At 43.0% G+C, this 22,567-nt stretch overlaps 1 protein-coding gene across 5 annotated transcripts in view; it reads right to left on the bottom strand.

Annotated features, from left to right (window-relative positions):
- The window catches only part of CSNK1A1 (casein kinase 1 alpha 1), a 108,455-nt gene extending 86,893 nt beyond the window's left edge, over window positions 1-21,562 (bottom strand). For 2 of the 5 annotated variants that reach the window (XM_030212390.1, XM_030212392.1), the window contains exons 1-2: window positions 20,970-21,562; window positions 20,671-20,777 (exon numbers count right to left, since the gene is read on the bottom strand). In XM_030212390.1, coding sequence (XP_030068250.1) covers window positions 20,671-20,777; window positions 20,970-21,092 — 230 coding nt within the window. In that variant the 5' untranslated portion in view covers window positions 21,093-21,562. Of the gene's footprint in view, window positions 1-10,148; window positions 10,309-20,670; window positions 20,778-20,969 lie in introns of those variants that run through there. The other 3 variants (XM_030212393.1, XM_030212394.1, XM_030212395.1) reach the window with 3 other exon arrangements.
- Between the last annotated feature and the right edge of the window lie 1,005 nt (window positions 21,563-22,567).

The following is a 22,567-nucleotide window of genomic DNA, read 5'->3' on the forward strand; positions in this document are numbered from 1 at the left end:
TTGCAAAGTCTCCTCTACCGCCGCCCGTTTGGCAGCAGAACCGCATCGGGCGCCACAAACACATCTCTTACAGGGGCGTCAAATTCTATTCTGAAACAGTCTCTGATCAGGTCCAAGACTAGAGAGTTGCACGGGGACAGAAATCTTACCCATCCCCGCCCGTCCCTGCTGGAATTTTACCCATCCCCACCCGTCCCCGCTGGAATCTTACCCATCCCCGCCCGTCCCCGCTGGAATTTTACCTGTCCCCACCCGTCCCCGCTGGAATCTTACCCATCCCCACCCATCCCCGCAAGAATTTAACCCATCCCCGTAAGAATTTAATGGTACATAAAAGAAAATTCCAGTCAGCTCCCTCAGTCTGTCTCTGGATTTGAGCCACAGCACTGTAGGCAAGGAAGGAACGGAAGTTGGAACACTCTGGTGCGCACATGTAAGACTTGTCTCTGATTCACTTGCACTGTGTGCTGAGAGGTCGCCACATGCATGTGCCAGTAGGTCAGGTGACATCTGATTCTCGTGCCTGTGTCAGAACTGAGGTCTGTGCACCAGCCTGGTAGCAAAGAGGATTAATAGTAACATAGTAAGTGACAGCAAATAGACCTGAACGGTCCATCCACTCTGCCAATAGTCACACTCATGATCAATTTATCATTAAATCAACAAGTGTGATATTATATACTTGATTATGGTCTTTCTTTCGTGTTTCTGGAACAAAGACCACAGAAGTCTATCTGGCCCTATCCTTATGTTCCAACTACTGGAGTTGCCGTTGAAGCCCACTCCAGTCTATTTGTCTTCTCATTTGTGGGACACAGACCGTAAAAGTCTGTCCAGCACTTTCCTCATGTTCCAGCCACTGAAGTTGCTGTCTAAGCCCTTTCCAGCCCATCCTAAACCAGATTGCCATGTATGAGACACAGACCATACAAGTCTGCCAGGTATCAGCCCTAGTTCATCACAGCCAGAGTCGCCATCTAAGCGTCACTTGACACATCCACACACATGCAGCCATTTAAGGTTAGGTTTTATATAAATTCCATTTTCTAATTAGAGATCCTCTGTGTTCATCCCACGCCTTTTTGAATTCCGTCATCATTTGTGACTCTACCACCTCCTTAATGGAAGACTTTCCACAGTTGTGCTGTTAAAAGCAAGGAAGAAGAAGAGGAGGAGGAGAAGACAGCACTCAAAGAAATTGGTATTCGGTAGATGAGAGGCTGGTGCAGGTGCAGCTTACACTTCTACGAGAAGACCGCAGAACTGCTTCCATCCCCACGGGAACCCCGCAGGAACTGCCCCCGTCCCCGCGGGAATCCCGCAGAGCTGCTTCCATCCCCACGGGAATCCCGCAGGAACTGCCTCCGTCCCCACGGGGATCCCGCGGGTTCCGCGGGATTCCCGCAAACCCCGTTCCCGTGCAGCTCTCTATCCAAGACCCAATGTTCTGAGGAAATGTTGGCCCACTCCTCGGCAAAGAGGGAAAGACGTCCTCCGATGACAGGATTCGAGGAGAGGGCCAGCGCACCATCATTGAGAGGGTCGCCCCTGAACTGCAGGCCTTGAGCCAGTGGCTGTGGAACGTTTGTCCGAGCGAAAGGAGTTCCTCTGCTGAAAACGGGCACGAGAAGTGAACCCAGCAGAACGCCCCGGGCGGTACCGTCGAGCTTCACGGAAGCGAGGTGTGTAAGAGGAGTGGACCGCCGCACCCTTAGAGGAAGGCCGAGGCCTATCTTCGGGCATGCGCTGGGGTTTAGCCTCACCCAGGCCCTTCACAATTTTCTCCAACTCCTCACCAAACAGGAGAAGGCCTTGAAAGGGCAACTTCACCAACCTTTGCTTAGCGGCCATGTCCGCCACCCAATGCCGTAGCCAAATGCCATGTGTTTAGCCGAAGCTCTGACAATATCATAAAGGGCGTCAGCAAGAAAGGACAAGGCCGACTCCATCCACGGAGCCACATCTGAAAAGGGCTCCGCTCCATCACCGGGCTGTTCATTGCCTGTTGCAACCAAGCCAGGCGGGCTCTAGCAGCATAACAACTGCATGCAGACGCCCGAATAGTGAGACCTGCAACTTCAAATGACCGTTTAAGTACTGATTCCAGTCTACGGTCTTGAATATCCTTCAGGGCAACACCTCCTTCAACAGGGAGGGTAGTTCTCTGTCACAGCTGTGACTAGGGCATCCACTTTAGGCATAGCAAAGCGAGCCATATGCTCCTCACTCAGAGGGTATAATTGCCCCATAGCCCTGGAAACTTTCAAAGGTCCCTCGGGGTCAGCCCACTGAGCCGAAATAAGCTCTTGGATGGAGTCATGCAAAGGAAAGGCTCGAGCAGGCTTTTTGGTACTAGCCATCCCAGGATTCACAGAGGAGGCTGTGCCACTGGCACGGTCCTCAATAGAGAGAGCCTGCAGGGCATCAGAAATAAGCGCTGGCAGCTCATCACGGTGGAAAATCCTCACCGCGGAGGGATCGTCCAGATCTTGAGTCACTTCTGCACCAGACTCTGGCTCCTCAGACCATGAAGGTCTCCAGAGGCCTCCGAATGCTCGCAGCCCGACCACACTTGGAACAGCGCTTTACTGTGTCCGCAGCCATCGCCGAAAACGGCGGTAAAATTCAAAATGGCGGTTCGCGCCAAACTGCCCCGATCGTGGGCCCACCCCGGAGGAGTCAGAAAACACTCTTACCTCACTGGACCGAGTATCACAGCTCCGGTCCCACAGAAAAAGGCAAGGAAAAACCTCTTTTTTTTTTTTTTTTTTTTTTTTTTTAACGCTGTGAGGAAAGCAGAGGTAAATAGAACTCCGGAGGCTCAGGTGAGTGGGAAAGGCAGGGAAAGGGCGAACCTATGTGCCTGCATCCACTGTTGGTGGGGAAGGACATGGAAAGCTAAGCAATGTGTCCACATCCACGGAGGTATGGGTAAGGCAGGGAAAGGGCGAACCTATGTGCCTTTAAAGTGAAGCTGCTATAGCCTCCAACACCCCTGCTAACAACTGGCAAAAGCACAGGAGCAACCTCCAGGCAGATTTTAGATGGAGCTCGGAGAAGCTGCAGCCACTCTGCTAGGGGAGATAGAGAATACTGAAGAGAGGCAGTGGAGCAAGCTGGTATGAGGCACTGAAAAAGTGTGCTCTCTATCTCCCTCTGTTGGTTGATGGACACAACCCATCTGTAATGGCTGCACCTGCTTCATGACAAGGAAATTCTGTTATTCCAAACATTCTTGCATGCATTCCATGTAATATTTTTTACTCATCTGCTCATATTCCCAATTAGGCAAATTAAAAAATATGTATCAATTTTAAACAAATACTATAATTACAAATACTGGAGTAATAAAAGCATAATGCCTTCAATGGCATAAGGGCCTATCTACTAAAGCGGGTTAAGCTTTTGCACTTAACACAACTTAACTGTGAAACTTAAGAGTGCAATAAAATGTCAAGGGGTATGGCAAGCATCTGTCCTGCAATTTATGCATCAGCCGATAGTATTAGTGCACATGCCCAGCATGCTAATACATGTAACAGGTCCTGTATCACCTGATTTCTACAAGAGGAGCACACTCATGAGCACCCCCCCCCCCTCCAAAAGCTACCAGTACTTACTCAAGTTATCCCTAGTAGTGTCCTGTACATGGCAGAATGGTCCATCTCCACTCCTGACACCAGAGTTCAAAATTGGTAACCCACCTCTAGCCATACTGCTAGGGATCAATCGGCCAAATAAGGAGTGCCTTATTTGGCACATTATCCTCTAGTCTTGTGGTACTAGCCCATTACCATTTTGAACCCCAGTGGTAATGGGACAGGAGTAGATGGAAGCCTCCCCCGCCCTGTACACTACACTACTAGTGATAACTCGTATGAGTACATGGGAGGGGAAGGGCTTACTGGCCATGGGTAGTTTTTTTTTTTTTTTTTTTTTAAATACTTTAGTATAGGCAACTGTCACAATACTGTCAGTAGCACTTGACACTTCAGCTGGCATTAAATGAACCCGCACTAGAACCGCTGTTTATAAATCAAACTGTTTCAAGTCACTGAAATAAATTTGTGAAATGTAGTGAAGCAAAAACAGCTCAAAGAATAAAGAAACTTTCTGATATACATATTATTGGAGTTACAAGTATGTTTTCACTGTATATAAGTTAGTTAAAAATGTTTTGAAAACTCATTTGAATTCAGATTCGATTTATTCACCCTCAATCTCATGCTTTCTACAGTGGTAGAATAGGATTCAATTGAAAAAAATTTCCAATACCTATACTGATTTTTAAGAAGGTGGTTAGAATTTAGTTAATGCATCAACTCATTTTCTGCTAAACAGCAAACACACTCCTGCAGAATCTCAGCTATGTTCTCAAATCAGAATTTAAATGAGTAAGCTCTTAAAACCAACACTAACAAATGGACAGCTCCTTCTTGTAATCACCCTAGAATGGAGACAAGTTGCTGCATTCAACATTAGATACATAAAATATTTGCAGAACAGATTCTCAAAGGAAGTTTACCAGACTGCCTAATGCTGAAGTCACTTTTTTTTTCTTCTTAAGGAAAACCACCACCCCAACAAGGCTAATACCAAGTTTCTGGTAGTTCATATTCAGCTATGTAAACCTAAAGCATAGTATGGGCATAATTTACTCAACCTAGTTGGGTTTCAGGACATTCACAGTTAACATCCATGAGAGATTTATATGATCATGCACAAAGGAGGCAGAGCATGCAAATCTCTCATGGATATTCAATATAGATATACTGAAAACCCAACTGGTCCATTCTAGCTCCAAAACTATTCAGCATCTTTTTAGCACTGTTGCTTACACTCGTGTGACAACATTTGTCTATGCAGATAACATTCAAATCTTAACTTGCACAGAACCTACAGATTCTGACTGGATTCTCAATGAAATATTCAATATTACTGCTGAATGGCTATCACCACAGACCACAACCCCTTAGCACATACAAATCAAGGTAAGGTATACACAAAAAGTAGCACATATGAGTTATCTTGTTGGGCAGACTGGATGGACCATGCAGGTCTTTTTCTGCCGTCATCTACTATGTATATGTTACATGCGCTACTAACTGCCATTCACACCACCATCATTCCTATTGTCTCAACACTTAAAATCTTAGCTGTTAGTGACGATACCCTTACTTTCCGGACACAGATCTCATAGCAGTGCAGCGATGATTTGGCCCCTGCTTCACCAATGAGCCCTTCAGGTAACACAGGAACAGCTACACTGGGTTAGACCAAGGGTCCATCTAGCCCAGAATCACGTTTCCAACAGTGGTCAATGCAAGTCGCAAGTACCTGGCAGAATCCCAAATAGTAGCAACATTCCATTCTCCCAATCCCAGGGCAAGCAGTGGCTTCCCCATGTCTGACTCTATAGACTATGGACTTCCTCCAGGAACTTGGCCAAACATTTTTTTAAACCAGAATATGCTAACCGCTGTTACATCATCCAGCAAAGAGTTCCAGCTTAACTAAATTTGTCAGGCGAAAAAATATTTCCTCCAGTTTTAAAAGTATTTCAATGTAACTTCATTGAGTGTACCCTAGTCTTTGTACTTTTTGAAAAAATAAAGTTACAAAGAAAAAAAAACCACACCAAGATTAATTTCTATTCTTTCTACAACACTCAGAATTTTGTAGATCTCAAATCATATCTCCCCCTCGGCCATCTAGCTGAAGAGCTCTCTAACTTTTCATCATGAGGAGTTCCATTCCCTCTATCATTTTGGTCGCTCTTTGAACCTTTTCTAAATTCTGCTATATCATTTTTGAGATATGGTGATCAGAACTAAATGCAATAATCACGGTGAAGTCGCACCATTGAGTGGTACAGAGGCACTATACTATTCTTGGGTCTTGCCATCCTTTTCGTAATTCCTTCCAAATTTGCTTTTTCAGCTGCCGCCGTACAGTAGGCAAACTTCAGCGCATCTACATCTAGATCTTTTTCTTGGGTGCTGACCCCAAAGGTGGACCCCAGCATCAGGTAACCATGATTTGGGATTATTCTTCCCAATGTGCATCACTTTGCATTTGTCCACATTAAATTGCATCTGCAATTTGGATACCCAATCTTCCAATTTCCTAAGGTCTTCCTGCATTTTTTCACACGCATGTTTTATTTTTTTTGTTACATTTGTATCCCACATTTTCCCACCTATCTGCAGGCTCAATGTGACTTACATAGTACTGTAAAGGCGTTCGCCAGCCCGGTAAAGAAACAAATACATGGCGATGTGGTCGATTAAGGTTTTAACAACCTTGAATAAGTTTTGTGTCATCTGCAAATGTAATCACCTTCTGATTTCCAGATCATTTACAAATATGATAAATAGCACTGGGCACAGTACAGATTCCTATGGCACGCCACTATTCACCCTCCTCCATTAACAGAAAGGGCCATTTAAGCATACCCTCTGCACTGTCCAATAACCAATTCCAAATCCACAACAGAACATTGCCTCCTATCCCATGATTAATTTTCTCAGGAGTCTTTCATGAGGAACTTTGTCAAAAGCTTTCTAAAAATCTAGATACTTTATATCAAACAGCTCACCTTTATCCACATATTTATTCATGTCTTCAAAGAAATGAAGACAACTGGAGAGATGACGTCCCTTGGCTGAAACCATGCTAACTATCCTATTAAACCATGTTTATTTATATGTTCCGTAATTTTATTCTTTATAATAGTTTCCACTGTTTTATCCGACACAGACATCTAGTTTACTGGTCTAGTTTTCCGGACCATCCCTAGAACACTTAAAAAAAAAAAAAAACCCTTGGCAACTTGGCATCACATAGGCCACCCTCCAATCTTCACGTACTGTTGATGATAACTACAGATCAGCAATTTCATTTTTCAGTTCTACTGATTTACTACTGTCGATTTGGCTCGGTATGTTCCGAGTTCATCAAAATTTATCAGTTCTTCCACATCACCCTTGAAAACCATGCATGCCATCCGGTCCAGGTGATTTACTGCTCTGTTGATTTGGCTCAGTACGTCTTCCAGGTTCACCGAAATTTTTCAGTTCCTCCACATCACCCTTGAAAATCATCTGTGGAACATAAGAGTAGCCATACTGGGCTAGACCAATGGTCCATCTAGCCGAGTATCCTGTTTTCCAAACAGTGGCAAAGCCAGGTCACAAGTATCTGGCAGAAATCCAAATTGTACTACAGGTAGATTTTACATCTTCTTCCGTAAAGACCGAAGGAAAGAATTTATTCAGTTTCTCTGCTATGGCCTTGTCCTCCCCGAGTGCCCCTTAAATCTAACAGTCCCACAGATTCCCTCACAGGCCTTCTGCTTCTGATATACCTGAAAAAAAGTTAGTGAATTTTTGCCTCTGCGGCAAATTTCTCTTCATATTATTTTAGCCTTCGTTTTCAAGGCTTTGCATCTAGCTGGACAGTGCTGCTTCTTATTTTCTTCATTTGGGTCCTTTCTCCATTCTTTGAAGAACATTCTTTTGGATCTAACAGCCTCTTTCAAGTCACCTTTTTAACCATGCAGGCTGTCATTTTCTCTTCTTTCCACCTTTGTAAAAACATTGAATGCATCTGGTCCGGACTTCCAAGATGATATTTTTAAACTACGTCCATGCCCGATTTAAATGTCCTAACCTTTGCAGCCAATCCTTTTTAGCTTTTTTAACCATTTTTCTAATTTTGTCATAGTCATCCTTTTGAAAATGAAATGCTGCTACAGAAAATTTCCTTTGTGGCTTCATTCCAGATAGTAGCTCAAAGTTGATCATGTTACAATCACCACTTCCCAGCAGACACAACATTATTACCTCTCATACTATGCCCTGCACTCCACCACTAGACCTAAAATGGCTCCCCCTCTTGTCAGTTCCTGGACCAGTAGCTCCAAGAAGCAGTCATTTATCACCCTAGTGCTAATTCATACTTTAGTTATCAGCGATCTGGACTACTGCAACACATATCATGGTGTCAATCTCTAAACTAGGTTGACTGTATTATATACAACATATGACAAACTACAGGACAAACTTTTTGTTTCATCACATCACACCTCTTCACAGAGGCATACTGGTTGCCTATACCCCATCACACTACATATCAAATTCTCACGCTGGTTCAAAAACACATAGCAGTCAGGATACCTTACACTACATTGGATTTCTAGACCACCCAACGTATAAGTTTCTAGAGGTTTACAATAAAATACAGCCAAAAACCAAGACACATTTTATCCCATACATTCCCAACAGGACACTAAGATCAATTCATCAGCTACTTGCAATCCCCAATTTCAGGCAAATTAAATACAGTTACATTAGACTCAGGATATTTAGCATGAATGGTCCCAATTTATAGAATACCCTCCCAGTCCAAAAATGTAAGACTTTTTTTTTTTTCAAGATGTCTTCTCTATAATTCTGCTAGTAGCGCATATACTCCTTATCCCTGTGCCAAGAGAACTTGGACTCAGCATTCTGCTTCTCTAACCTTCCCAACCACTGAGCTCCTCTGTTCCTTTTCACCACTTTACATTCTGATAGAATATGTACCAATTGTAAACTGCTCAGAAGGCTCACAATGGGCAGTATATTAAATTGGAAAAAAATCAATTTTCAGCTACTAAAGTGTCCTGCTACAGTATTTATAGTACACTTAAATGACAAGCTCCTCCCATGGCAAACATTTTTAGGTTTAATGCAGAATTCAACAGATATTAGCCCATGCACCCCATTAAATATTTTGCAATACAAGACATTCTATAAAATGGTATCTCTGTTAATTTGGCACTGAAACTGCTGCATTTCCATTTCGTTAATTACAGACTAAGCAAGAACTCAAAGAAATTACTTAACTATAGATGTTTCACACCACCCATGACTGAAGTACAACTGTTCTGTCTAGACTGGAAAATACTAATTCCAAAACAAAGCACATTTTCAAAACCCAAAGTTTTTTCAGCACTTGTTCAACAACAGGCCTTTTCTACCCCTTCTTTTGAAGCGACAGGAAAGAGTAACAATGAAAAATACTTCACTTACTCTAAATACAAGTAGGGGGGGGGGGCAAAAAAAAACCATTATGGGGGTGAAGGTTTATTTCTCTGGCATCCCATCTGATCCGCCTAAATCTGACCCACTTCTACTAAACTTGAGGAATTATTTTGCCCCCAGATTCTCAATCCTTTATGTATAAATGTTTGACTTCTCTTGGGTTGAAAAAGAAAGAAGGAAGTATTTGAAATCAACCGTCAGTAATTAAAGCCGAAAAAAAGTTTGGAAAAAAAAAGCTTGTGTCAGAAAAACATTTTGAGCAGAAAAAACGTCAAGCATTTTACCACATACGTGATTTAGTAAAGAATGTTAAAGCACGCCAAAATGTACAATACAATCTTGAGACACTTTCCTCCATTAGAAAAATAAACCCCTCAAATGCAAATCAGAAAGTGTCTCAAATTAACGGGGGGGGGGGGGGGGGGGGGGGGGGGGCATAAAATCCAGAACACAGCAATGAGCAATATTCTAAATAAACTCCTCCGGGTCAACAGTGCAAGAGCACGAATAAACTGGTGTAACAAGGTAGTCGGCGTTTTTAACAGCAATTAACAAGCACTAATTGGAAATTACAATTTATGCACGGAAATCACTAAGCATATTCTATAAAGAACTGCATTTAAATTGTAAAGCACACAGGTTCAAAATAAACCCGTGTAGCTTAAAAGCAGCACATTTAAGAGTGTTCCAGGATTTCCACATGTAATTACAGAATACGGATAAGTGCGCCTAAATCTATGTGCATGGATTTACACCAGGTTATTTGCATAAATAGACGCGTATAGATTTAGGTGTTACAGTATCAACTAAGTGTATTCTATACACCACACCTAAATCATATAGAATATGCTTAATTTTTTTGGCGCTATATACAGAATTTGGTCCAAAAGTGCACACAATGCTAGAACCTGATCACCAGGACTGAGGAAGTATACAAAGGTACACAGTAGTAAAGTAGAAGACAGCAGATAAAGAACTGACCCATCCATCCAGTCTGCTTAAGTCACATTAATTCAAGATTAAACCAACAATGAATGTAGTATAAAATATGAATACTTGAACCTGATATTTGCCATTTTTGCAGATGAAGTCTGTCTGGCACTGTCCTTATGTCCCAACTACTCAAGTTGCCATAGAAGCCATCTCCAGCACGTGCTAATTGTTTTGTCATTCATGGAACACAGACCGTAGAAGTTTGATCACCACTGGTCTTAGTTCCTCGCAGCCCTTAAAAAAAAAATACTTCCTGACATTATTGCTAAGTCTACTGCCACACAAGCATAAGAACATAAGAATAGCCATACTGGGTCAGACCATTGGTCCATCTAGCCAGTATTCCCGCTTCCAACTGTGGCCAATCTAAGTCACAAATATCTGGCAGCAACCCAAATAGTAGCAAGATTCCATGCTACCAATCCCAGGGCAAGCAGTAGCTTCCCTGTCTCAATAGCAGACTATGGACGTTTCCTCCAGGAACTTGTCCAAACCTTTTTTAATCCCAGATATGCTAACTGCAGTTACTACATCTACTGGAAAAGAGCTTAGGAGTTTATTCACCAAGTGAAAAAATATTTCCTCCTATTTGTTTTGAAAGTATTTCCATATAATTTCATTGAGGATCCCCCCCTCCCCTAGTCTCTGCACTTCTTCAAAGAGTTAAAAAAAAACCAAACAACTCACTTCTACTCATTCTACACCACTCAGGATTATGAAGACCAAAATCATAACCCCTTCCTCAGCCTTCTCCTTTCCAAGCTGAAGAGCCCTAACCTCTTTAGCCTTTCCTCATGAGGCGTTCCATCCCCTTTATCATTTTGGTCACTCTTGTTTGAGCCTTTTCTAGTGTGTGTATTATATATATACTAGTAAAAAAGCCCCGTTTCTGATGCAAATGAAACAGAGGCTAACAAGGTTTTCTTCTGTGTGCATGTGGGAGTGTGTGTGTCCCTGCCCTCTCTCCCCTCCCCCCTCTGAGTCCTTCACTGTTACAGAGAGCGATTTGATTTCGTGCTTTGCTGTGTTTTCCTTCACTGACTGTTTGTGTTACAGAGAGGGCAGGGCAGACACTCATAGGGAAACCGGATCTCTCTCCCCCTTCACACTTCCGGCTGGAGGCTTCATAGAACGTTGGTGGTGCTTTTTATATAGAAATATATATATATATCTACTATAATAAAACTCACCCTCAACGTTCTGAGGACACTGACGTCAGTGAAGCCAAGCCCTGACTTCCTTCAAAAAGGTTCGAAGGTTCGTGGTGGTGAAGCCACCAAAATAGCTCCAGGCCCCGCCCTCGAGGGCGGAGCAATGGCAGAACGAAGGGGTTGGCAGGGAGGGAGGCGGGGGGGGGGGGGGAAATCGCTCCGGGCCCCGCCCTCGCGTCAAACGTCATGACGTTGGGGGCGGAGCAATAGAAGAATAACGAAGGGGTTGGCCAGGGAGGGGTGTTGGTGATGAACACCTTTTGCTCTGAAATGGGCCTCTTTTACTAGTATATATATATATATATATATATATATATATATATATATATATATATATATATATATATTTATTTATTTATTTATTTATTTATTATACAAAAACAACTGAACAATACTCGAGGTGAGGTCGCACCATGCAGTAATAGAGGCATTATAGTATCCTTGGTCTTATGTCATCAAAATCCTAATTCTTAGCACCTTATTTTGCTTTTTTTTTTTTTTTGCCGCCGCACACTAGGCAGAAGTTTTCACCGTATTGTCTACAACAAAATATAGATGTGTATGCAAGTCACTGCATCTCCCAAAAAAAAAAAAAAAATAATAGTGGAATCGGAAAAGGTACAGAGAAGGGCTATAAAACGGCTTCCCTATGAGGAAAGGCTGAAGTGGCTAAGGCTCTACAGCCTGAAGAAAAGATGGCTGAGGGGATAGAGGTGTATAAATTAATAAGTAGAGTGGAACAGGTAGATGTGAATTGCTTGTCTACCCTTTCTGAAAATACTAGGACTAGGAGGCATATAATGTAAATTTAAAACAAATTGGAGAAATATTTCTTCACTCAATGAGTAATTAAACACTGGAATTTGTTGCCAGAGAATGTGTTAAAAGCAGTTAGCTTAGCGGGATTTAAAAAAAAAAAAAAGATTTGGATAGCGTCCTAAAAGAAAGGCCATAAGACATTAAGATGGACTTGGGAAAAATCCATTGCTTATTTCTAGGATAAACAGAATAAAATGTATTGTACTGTTTTGGGATCTTGCCAGGTACCTGTAACCTGGATTGACCACTGATTAAAACAGGATGCTGGGCTTGATGGACCTTCAGTCTGTCCCAGTATGGCAACACTTATGTACTTAAAATATGACTAACACACTGCCGACAGTAAAACTGGATAGAAACTTAAACAATGTCGCCATTAATCTTTAGGAGACATATGTTGAAATCTACATAGCCCTCTGACTTAATGTTTAATACCACTCTTTGCTGGTCTAACCATTTTTTTTTTTTTTTTTTTACAATATTCAGACTATAACTTAAGGCAATGGCTTCAGACTGATCATTCTTCATGATCACTAGCCGATTAATATGTAAATATGATTCCACATCAAACATCTATAATTTTAGGCAATGGAGTCAAATATAGGTTCTAAAACTGGTCAAGACTGTGGGTATAATGAACTTCCTGTATGCTATTCTGAAGCTAGAAGAAACCTATTGTAAAATATTCTTACTCAACTGACTTCTTAAAGATACAGTAAAACCTCGGTTTTAGTTGACTTCGGTTATCATGGTTTTTTTCATCCAAAAATGTTTCGGTTTTCGTCTTCAGCTGGCAGGGTCTGGAAGATGGAGAGGACAACGCCAGTAACACAAGTGACATAACTGCTGCCGCTGCAACTTCAAAATCGCCAGCACGTTGCCGGTCCTGATGAACAGGGGGTTAACTTTTCCATCCGGCGCTGCTTGGGCGCTATCTACACCACTAATAGTATAGGAGGTGGGGGGAGCCACCGGCCTTTGCACATGCTTTGAGAGGAGAGCTGCTGCTGTCAGATACGCGTGCGCCGCAGGACAGAGAAGCCTGCAACACTGCACACCCATCGAGCTTGGCAAGGTGAGAAGGGGGAGATTGCCTCCGCTCGGTAATCGGGAAGGACTGAAAGGGAGTGTCGGAGAGGGTCAGGATGTGGACGCTCGCCCCGGTCAGCTCCCGGGCCTGTGTCGGTGGAAACTATAGGTAGAGAGAGGCAGCCAGGGCCCAGAGCTGGGTGCTCACTGATGGTGATTTTTGTATTGTGCAGCACATCCTGGGAAAGTCTTGATTATTGTACTGTACTTTCTTATTGCTTCGGTTTTTGTTGGTTTCGGATTCTGCCGATTGTTTTCGGACGGATTACCGACGAAAACCGAGGTTTTACTGTAGTAACTTTCTAGGGTTGACAGTATCACATGCTGCTGTACTCATGAAGCACAGCCTTGTCTATGAAAAACACTGAGTGAAGTGGAAAGGGTAGATGTGAATCGCTTGTTTACTTTTTCGAAAATTAGTAGGATTAAGGAGCAATGAAGCTACTTAGTAAATTTAAAACAAACCAGAGAAAATATTTCTTCACTCAACATGCAATTAAACTCTGGAATTTGCCAGAAAATGTGGTAAAAGCAGTTTAGTGGGGTTAAAAAAAAAAAATTATATCCTAAAAGAACTCTGTAAGCCATTAACATCTACTTGGGAAAATCCACTACTTATTTCTAGGATAAGCAGCATAAAATCTGTTTTACTGTTGAGGGATCTTCCCAGGGACGTGATCTGGACTGGCTCCTGTTGGAAACAGGATACTGGGATTGATGGACATTCGGTTTGTCCTACTATGGAAACTCTTACGTTATGTCAACCAATATTAAAATGTCTCAGTGCTGTAAGAAATCCAAAATAACTGATCGTGATCCAAAAAAAAGCAGATAGCTGCTTCAAACTCACTTTTCCCATAACTGGGGGATCCTGTGCATTCCTGCTGCCAGCACTTCATCTGAGAAGACATCTTCTATTGCACTAAGAACTGTGGAAGACAGGAGAGCTAGACCAAATCCCAAGATCATCGATGACTTACTCATCCACAGATTAAAGTCATAACAGTGCTTCATAAGACATATTTCTCCCCAACTAGGGTATACAGAGCAGGTAATATTTTGTAGCCCTGGACATTTTAACAGGGTGTATTAGGGTAGTAGAAGCCAGCTATTATTGGGGTTGGAAGGGTGGAGGTTATTATAGCTGCTCGTTGCTGCTGTTTTCTATTTATGATTTATAAAGTTACACAGATTGTCCTCAGCTGCAGAATCCACAAACACTTAAGATTATATATTTAAATACTTTTAACAAAGTATAAAAAGGAACAGAGTTTGAAGGGACAGGGTCAAACTTTGTCCTCGTGTCACTCTCTAGTTGGCACCACACCACATGAATATCATAATCTAAGTACAGTGGTAAATACCGAGTATTACTCCAGGAACCATCTATTGATCAATACCAGACAAAATAAATTGAGACCAAAGGATGCGCAAATGAAGACACTGGATTACAGACAAGATGGCTCACAGGATAGAAAACACTAGTACAAAAAGACATCTATAAATTCTGTAACAGCGCGCTGGTCTAACTGGCTGTGAAGTTCTAATGGTAAAAAATTTGTGTAGGCAGGCAAATAAGGCAGGTGGCATGTCTCATTCATTACAACACTGCTGTATCAAACCACCAAGTTATAACCAGCAGAAGAAAGGAGGTGATGATGCCCCTCTACAAGTCGTTGGTGAGGCCCCACTTGGAGTAGTGTGTTCAGTTTTGGAGGCCATATCTTGCTAAATATGTAAAAAGACTGGAAGTGGTGCAAAGAAAAGCTACAAAAATGGTATGGGTTTTGCGTTGCAAACCGTATGAGGAGAGACTTGTTGACCTGAACATGCCTACCTTGGAGGAAAGGAAAAACAGGGATGACGTGATACAGACGTTCAAATATTTGAAAGGTGTTAATCTGCAAACAAACCTTTTTCGGAGATGGGAAGGCGGTAGAACTAAAGGACATGAATTGAGGTTGAAGGGGGGCAGACTCAGGAGTAATGTCAGGAAGTATTTTTCCACGGAAAGGGTGGTGGATATATGGAATGCCCTCCCGCGGGAGGTGGTGAAGATGAAAACCGTAATGGAATTCAAACATGCATGGGAGAAACACAAAGGAATCCTGTTTAGAAGGAATGGTTCCATGGAATATTAGCAGAGTTTGGGTGGCAACGCTAGTAATTGGGAAACAAAACGGGAACTGGCAGACTTCTACGGTCTACGCCCTGATCGTGAATGGATAGGGATGGGCTTGAGTGTAAATTTTAAGGGACTACGAGATTAGCTTCAGAACTTTGTACAAGAACAGCGTTCGGCAGACTTCTACAGTCTGTGCCCTTAGAAAGGCAGGGACAAATCAAACTCGGGTATACATATAAAGTATCGCATACCTTGTAAAATGAGTTTATCTTGTTGGGCAGACTGGATGGACCATACAGGTCTTTATCTGCCGTCATTTACTACGTTACTTTGTAAGAATGAAGAGGTTATGATCCCTTGGAACATTTCCACTGAAAAAGTTAAATGCAAAAAAAACAATGAAGGAGAAAAAAAATCATAAGAACTGCACAAGAGCATCAGTACCAAGTGATTATCAGGTGGAAAGAAAGAAGACACTAAAGTAGCAAAAAAAAAATGCAGCAGAAAGATAAAGAAACATTTCCTTCATTCTGTGTGCAACAGGTTTGATTAAGGAATTGAAGTACACTTTGATATGTTGCATGTGAACACTACACCTTAAAGCCAAAAGAAAGCATAAGTAATACAGAAAGCAAGTTCATATTCCACATTGCCTGACTTAGGGAACAGGTTCATTACTGTAAAAACACATGCAAAATTGATAAAAGACTCTACCCTGACAATTAACACATTTCAGCACTTAAGAGGAACACCTAAATGCTGCAGGGATTCTGACCTTTCTATACAATCTAATCAAAGCATTTATATTCCACTAGTAACTCACATGGTTCAGTGTGCATCTTAGGAAGCTGGTCATTTACAGGATAAACATCACATTCTAGAAATATTAAACATTTCAGAAATTAAACAATATAGTTTTTTTCTTTTTTAAATTTCAGTACCAGCAAAGCGCTGCCTAATATGGATTTTTAAAAAAACGGAAGATAAACATTTTCTTTAATTCCTTTGGCTGACAGGTAACAGAACGAAGGCACTCAATACACGAGAAATCTACCTGATGGAGGAAGATTTACAGAGAAGTCATATAGTAAGGGGCTGACCCTGATAGAATTCTGAACGCAAACGTACAGTGTGTGAATTGGGCCTCAGCTCAGACTGGAAAGCCAGCACAATGATTTCAAAAGTGGTGTGAATATCGAACTTCCCTGCACTGCTGACAAATTTGGAAGCACTATATCTTGGCTGCACAAAATCTGTTTTGTAAAGATTAAAAAGAGGCTAATTTTCAAAGCAATTAGACTTACATGGACTGATGAGACAAAGTCAGCACGGATTTAGTGAAGGGAAGTCTTGCCTCACCAATCTAATGCATTTTTTTGAGGGGGTAAGCAAACATGTGGACAATGGGGAGCCGGTTGATATTGTATATCTGGATTTTCAGAAGGCGTTTGACAAAGTGCCGCACGAAAGACTCCTGAAGAAATTCCAGAGTCATGGAATCGGAGGTAGGGTATTATTATGGATTAAGAACTGGTTGAAAGATAGGAAGCAGAGAGTAGGATTGCGTGGCCAGTATTCTCAGTGGAGGAGGGTAGTTAGTGGGGTCCCGCAGGGGTCTGTGCTGGGTCCGTTGCTTTTTAATGTATTTATAAATGACCTAGAGATGGGAATAACTAGTGAGGTAATTAAATTCGCCGATGACACAAAATTATTCAGGGTCGTCAAGTCGCAGGAGGAATGTGAACGATTACAGGAGGACCTTGCGAGACTGGGGAGAATGGGCGTGCAAGTGGCAGATGAAGTTCAATGTTGACAAGTGCAAAGTGATGCATGTGGGTAAGAGGAACCCGAATTATAGCTACGTCTTGCAAGGTTCCGCGTTAGGAGTTACGGATCAAGAAAGGGATCTGGGTGTCGTCGTCGATGATACGCTGAAACCTTCTGCTCAGTGTGCTGCTGCGGCTAGGAAAGCGAATAGAATGTTGGGTGTTATTAAGAAGGGTATGGAGTCCAGGTGTGCGGATGTTATAATGCCGTTGTATCGCTCCATGGTGCGACCGCACCTGGAGTATTGTGTCAGTACTGGTCTCCGTATCTCAAAAAAGATATAGTAGAATTGGAAAAGGTACAGCGAAGGGCGACGAAAATGATAGTGGGGATGGGACGACTTTCCTATGAAGAGAGGCTGAGAAGGCTAGGGCTTTTCAGCTTGGAGAAGAGACGGCTGAGGGGAGATATGATAGAAGTGTATAAAATAATGAGTGGAATGGATCGGGTGGATGTGAAGCGACTGTTCACGCTATCCAAAAATACTAGGACTAGAGGGCATGAGTTGAAGCTACAGTGTGGTAAATTTAAAACGAATCGGAGAAAATTTTTCTTCACCCAACGTATAATTAGACTCTGGAATTCATTGCCGGAGACGTGGTACGGGCGGTTAGCTTGACGGAGTTTAAAAAGGGGTTAGATAGATTCCTAAAGGACAAGTCCATAGACCGCTATTAAATGGACTGGAAAAATTCCTCATTTTTAGGTATAACTTGTCTGGAATGTTTTTACGTTTGGGGAGCGTGCCAGGTGCCCTTGACCTGGATTGGCCACTGTCGGTGACAGGATGCTGGGCTAGATGGACCTTTGGTCTTTCCCAGTATGGCACTACTTATGTACTTATGTACTTAATGTTCCATATGTTACACTATGGAACTTTGTAAGTCAAAGTGCTTTCAAAATACACCTAAAAGTAGATTACAAAATGTGAAACTATGATCGCTTGCACTACTAATCTAAAATGATCTGGGAGAAAAATAAAATTTGAAGCAGCATTGTATTACCCCCAATTTAGCTAGTGAAGTACTACTACTATCACCATACGTTTAAAAATATCCACGAGATAATAAATTGTCCACGTTGGAAATCAGAAGATTTCAGGCATATTTTTACTAAGCTGTATTAATAGCCTTACTGTGCCCTTATGCCAAGGCCAATACTGGATGGACCACCTGTGTCCCATAAATGGCAAAAAGACAGCTGTAGGTCAAGTCTGCATGTTGTATATCACTATCAAAGATGCCAAGGGAGGCTGTATATCATGCAAGTTAACAAAAAAAATATTGCTGACTGCTAACCGTTTTATAACATTGTCCAAGACTGCATCATATTTAATTGCCTACGGGTGGTTGGCATAATGGCAAATTGCCAGTGTTCCAGCATCATTTATTGTGATACTGTATTCCTGCTCGCTAAAGTCATTTTAATGTGGCTGTAAATACACGTTTCTATTTGTTCCATTAATGGCCATGTGTTAATGTTTCCATTTGAGTGTGAAAGCAGATTGATAAAAGATGTGTGACCAAAAAGCAGGACAGATTTCTGCTGATGGACACTTATTCACTACATAAATAAGTACATTAATAGCCTGACAGCCTGTTTCACCCACTTATGGGATGCATCAGGGGCACAATATTAACAAGCAGTGTCTTTTAAAAGGTGTCACATACTTCATCCAGCACTCAGCATGTGAACTTGGTGTGTGGCCATTTTAAAAGTTACCACAGGAGTACATACCACTACCTATTTTGTGGGCAGTAAGTTTCTAGGATATCTGTGCACTAACCAGCACACTCACTCTCTAGCCCTGACACAACCACCTCAAAAAGATACCAAAATAGCAACTGTACTGTTAGCAAACACACATGCAAAAACTAATGCCTGATGCTTTAGCATGTTCTGCGTTAGGCACGTGTTAGCACCTAATGCAGCTTAGTAAAAATACCCCTAAATAAGGTAGGAGGGAGAACCTTGCAACACCCCATATTGTATCTTCATGGACCAGAAGAATATCTTCACCATATAGGTACAATGTTTACAGCAGCCAGAACTATGGTCAACCCTCAAAACTCTAGGATTAAAGATGCTAGGCGCCAGCAATTAAAGAAAAGTGGTGACCTGCAATTCCAACTTTCATCTGAGACAGTGAAGGTCTTGGCAGATAAGAGGCCTCTATTCTCAAAGCTCTACCAAGAGCACTCAAGACCAGACAATGCTCCAAACCCCATACAAGGTGAAACACAGCCAGAGAGATGGAAAAACTGAAGCACAAGCAGAGATGTGAGCACAAATGGTCTTATAAGCTCCAAAGGACTAGGAGGAATGCCAAAAATACTACCCCACAAGAATGGCGTTAGCCAAGGTCAACCATGCACAAATGTTTAAAAATTGTGTAATTATGCAGTTATAGAACACTGCTGAATCACATGCATAGAATCTACAAGGCAAGGAACAGCAACTGGATAACATTTTCCAGCTGACATTAAGAACCACTTACTACACTTTTACAGAAACTCTAATTTTACAGTAGTTTTAAAAGCTGTAGCTATTAGAAACCTCAAAAATCTAGTCAGCATCTTCGAAGGACTAATCTATTTTACCAGCTTTACTAACATGCCTTAGGTATCACAATTAAATAGAAACATTTACAAAAAAACAGGCACAACATATTCAGAACTTCATAATTTACTTCATGGTACAGTATGTGTGCAGCCATTGTAAAAACCTTTTTCCGTGGACAATTATTGGCTTAACTGAAGTTAGGATGGTTGGCTTTCTGAACATTTTTTAATTAAATGCATTCTTCCTATTTTTTTCTTATATAGTCCAAGAATAGTCACTAACATTTTTCCAAACTACAAAAGAAAAAGTAAACACAAAGTGATACACAATGATTGCAAATGCAAACACTTGTGTGTACTTTCTGGCTTTTCTCATATTAAAATAAAGAGAAATGGAACTTTCAATATACCCTTTATCCTTAAAAAAAAAAATGGACAAAATTGTGGCAAGCACCTGTTACCAGGAAAGTAAGTAACCAACCCTGGAGTTCAAGTCACAACTATCCGCCATTTTCTGAACAGAGGAAGGAAGACATGTTGGAACAAAACACAAAAGACAGCAGCCATTTCCAAGAGCAAGCCCAAAGCCCTCGGGCAGACAGGCTGGGTGAGCCCTTCCACTAACTTCGTCATCCACTACTTAGTTAAAACGATTCAGCAAAGAGAGAACGCAGACGGCTCTTGTCAGGGCAAGTTAGCCAGGTAACGCCTTATTCTGCTTTCTGAAGTTTCTGCTTCCAACGCTGTAACCCCAAAGCCCCTAACAAGAACCTACCACTCCGGGTCTTGAGAAAGGCAGTGTATAGATTTTTTTTTTTTTTTTTTTTTTTGGGGGGGGGGGGGGGGAAGCAGATTGTTTTTCCTCAGTCCCACTGAGTATGGTTTTGGTTTTCTGGGGGAGGGGGGGGGGAGAGAATAGGCAGGCTTGATGCTCCTCGATCCCACTGCTGTTTACTTACCGAATATGAGGAATGCCGACCCCTCCTTGCAGAATTTTGTACAGTTTGCTTTCATACAGCAGCTGCGGATGTCTTGCCTTCTGAGACTCCAGTTTCACTGCCACTTCCTATAACACGAAACAATGAGTAAACCACCATCACATACAAACAGAAACCACACATACACAGAGCTTTAAGAGAGGCCTCGTCGGGCTCAGGAGTGACAGCAAGACGCCGTCTCCTCGCTCCTCCCGATAATCGACCCCTGGTAAAGAGGCCAAAAGGAGCAGCCAGGTCCAAAGCTCTCTCTCGTTACTTACCTCTCCGTTGGTTATGTTAATCGCCAAGTAAATATCCCCGAAAGAACCAGATCCGATTTTCCTGACCAGTTTGTATTTCCCCCCGACTATGAACTCGGCTTTGGAGCCGCTGCCGCTCGCCATGATCGCCGGGCAGTTCTTGACGGTGAAGCTGGCAGGAATGATAGGCTAACAGAAAAGGCTTCTCCGGTAGCTACAAACACATACAGCCCAGATCAGGCAAGCTCCACCTGGACAGCCAGGAGCAGAAAACGGCCTCCACCTCCCTCTCTGCCCGAAGAGTCGCAGGCCTCACACGCACTATAGCACAAAGAGGCTGCGAGGGCCGTCAGCGCGTCCCCCAGCACAGAGCGTCCAGCCACCCGCCTGCGAAGCAGCAGCGTCTGGTCCAACTGGCTCGTAGGTCGTCGTCAGCCCGCTCTCTTCGGCGCTCCTTTCACCTGGGCCTCCCGTTCCTCCGCCACTGCTGCCGCTCTTCCTCTACCTCCCCTCACTCCGCCATCTTGTTTCTCTCCGCGCTCTCTCTCCCGACTCTCTCGCCTGCTCGCAACAAAATGCCCCCTCTCTCCGCGGAGCACTGTGGGAACGCAGGCAGGAGGCGGGACCGAGCGTGACGTTACGTCGGTCCGCGTTGCCGGCCGCGCGCGCGCTCACCCCCCCCCCCCTCCCCTCTCCTTTGTGCGCGCGTCAACCAGCTCTTTCTTCTCCCTCTCGAGGTCGGGACGGTTAAAAAAAAAAAAAAAAAGCGAGGAAACTTTCGTACGTGCCCCTCCTCGAGACTTCACCTCCCTCACCCACCCCCACCCTCCCGACGACGAATGAAAAATCCTAGGAGTAGCGTTGCCAGATCTATGACCGTGAGTCACCGTTACTATGGTGACTAGCGTTCAACCCGACTGGCGCATAAGCAATCGCGAAGGTGGGGTTTTTTAACGCACGCAGGGTGTCAGCCAATCTCCGCCCTGTGTCCTGGAAATAGAAAGGTCGCGCCGCGCGCGTGCTTTGCTTCAAGCTATGGGCGGTGGCGTTGGGTGTCAGCTTCGTACTGTTCTTGTGCAAGTTGGGGCGTGTTAGGTGGAGGCCGGGTAGGTTACAGCCCAGGGGGGCTCTCTTCAGTTCTGCAGCAGACTCTAGGACGGTGGCGGGCCAGGAACAGGTGGGGCTCAGCAAAGCTCGGCATTGCTTAATATTGAATTTTAGAATTAAAATATGTCACGTGGTGTATGATTTGTGTGTACGGGTCCTGGTGCTTTGATTGCAGTTATTAGTCTTTACTGAACCCGTACACACGGCTGAACTTTGCATTTATAACAAATTTCAATGCCCTCTTCCTCTGCAAAATAAAATACGTAAATCTGCTATAATGTGGTAATAGACATGTTCTTTGCACAACTGGGAAACGGCCTGAACTTTTGCCCAACACAAAACCAGTTGTGTGCATTTTAAAAAGCAGAAATATTACTGAAGGATTTAATCAAAAGATAGCCATGTGGGCTTGCTGTGTGAGTAGGGTGACCCTGAGCACCTCGAATATTAGGCAACTAGACGGCATTGGCAGACCTGCCAAGTCTCCCGCATTCAGCGGGTCATCTCCAGCA

Source organism: Microcaecilia unicolor, chromosome 8 (assembly GCF_901765095.1).
Source record: "Microcaecilia unicolor chromosome 8, aMicUni1.1, whole genome shotgun sequence".
NCBI classification, from domain to species: Eukaryota; Metazoa; Chordata; class Amphibia; order Gymnophiona; family Siphonopidae; genus Microcaecilia; species Microcaecilia unicolor.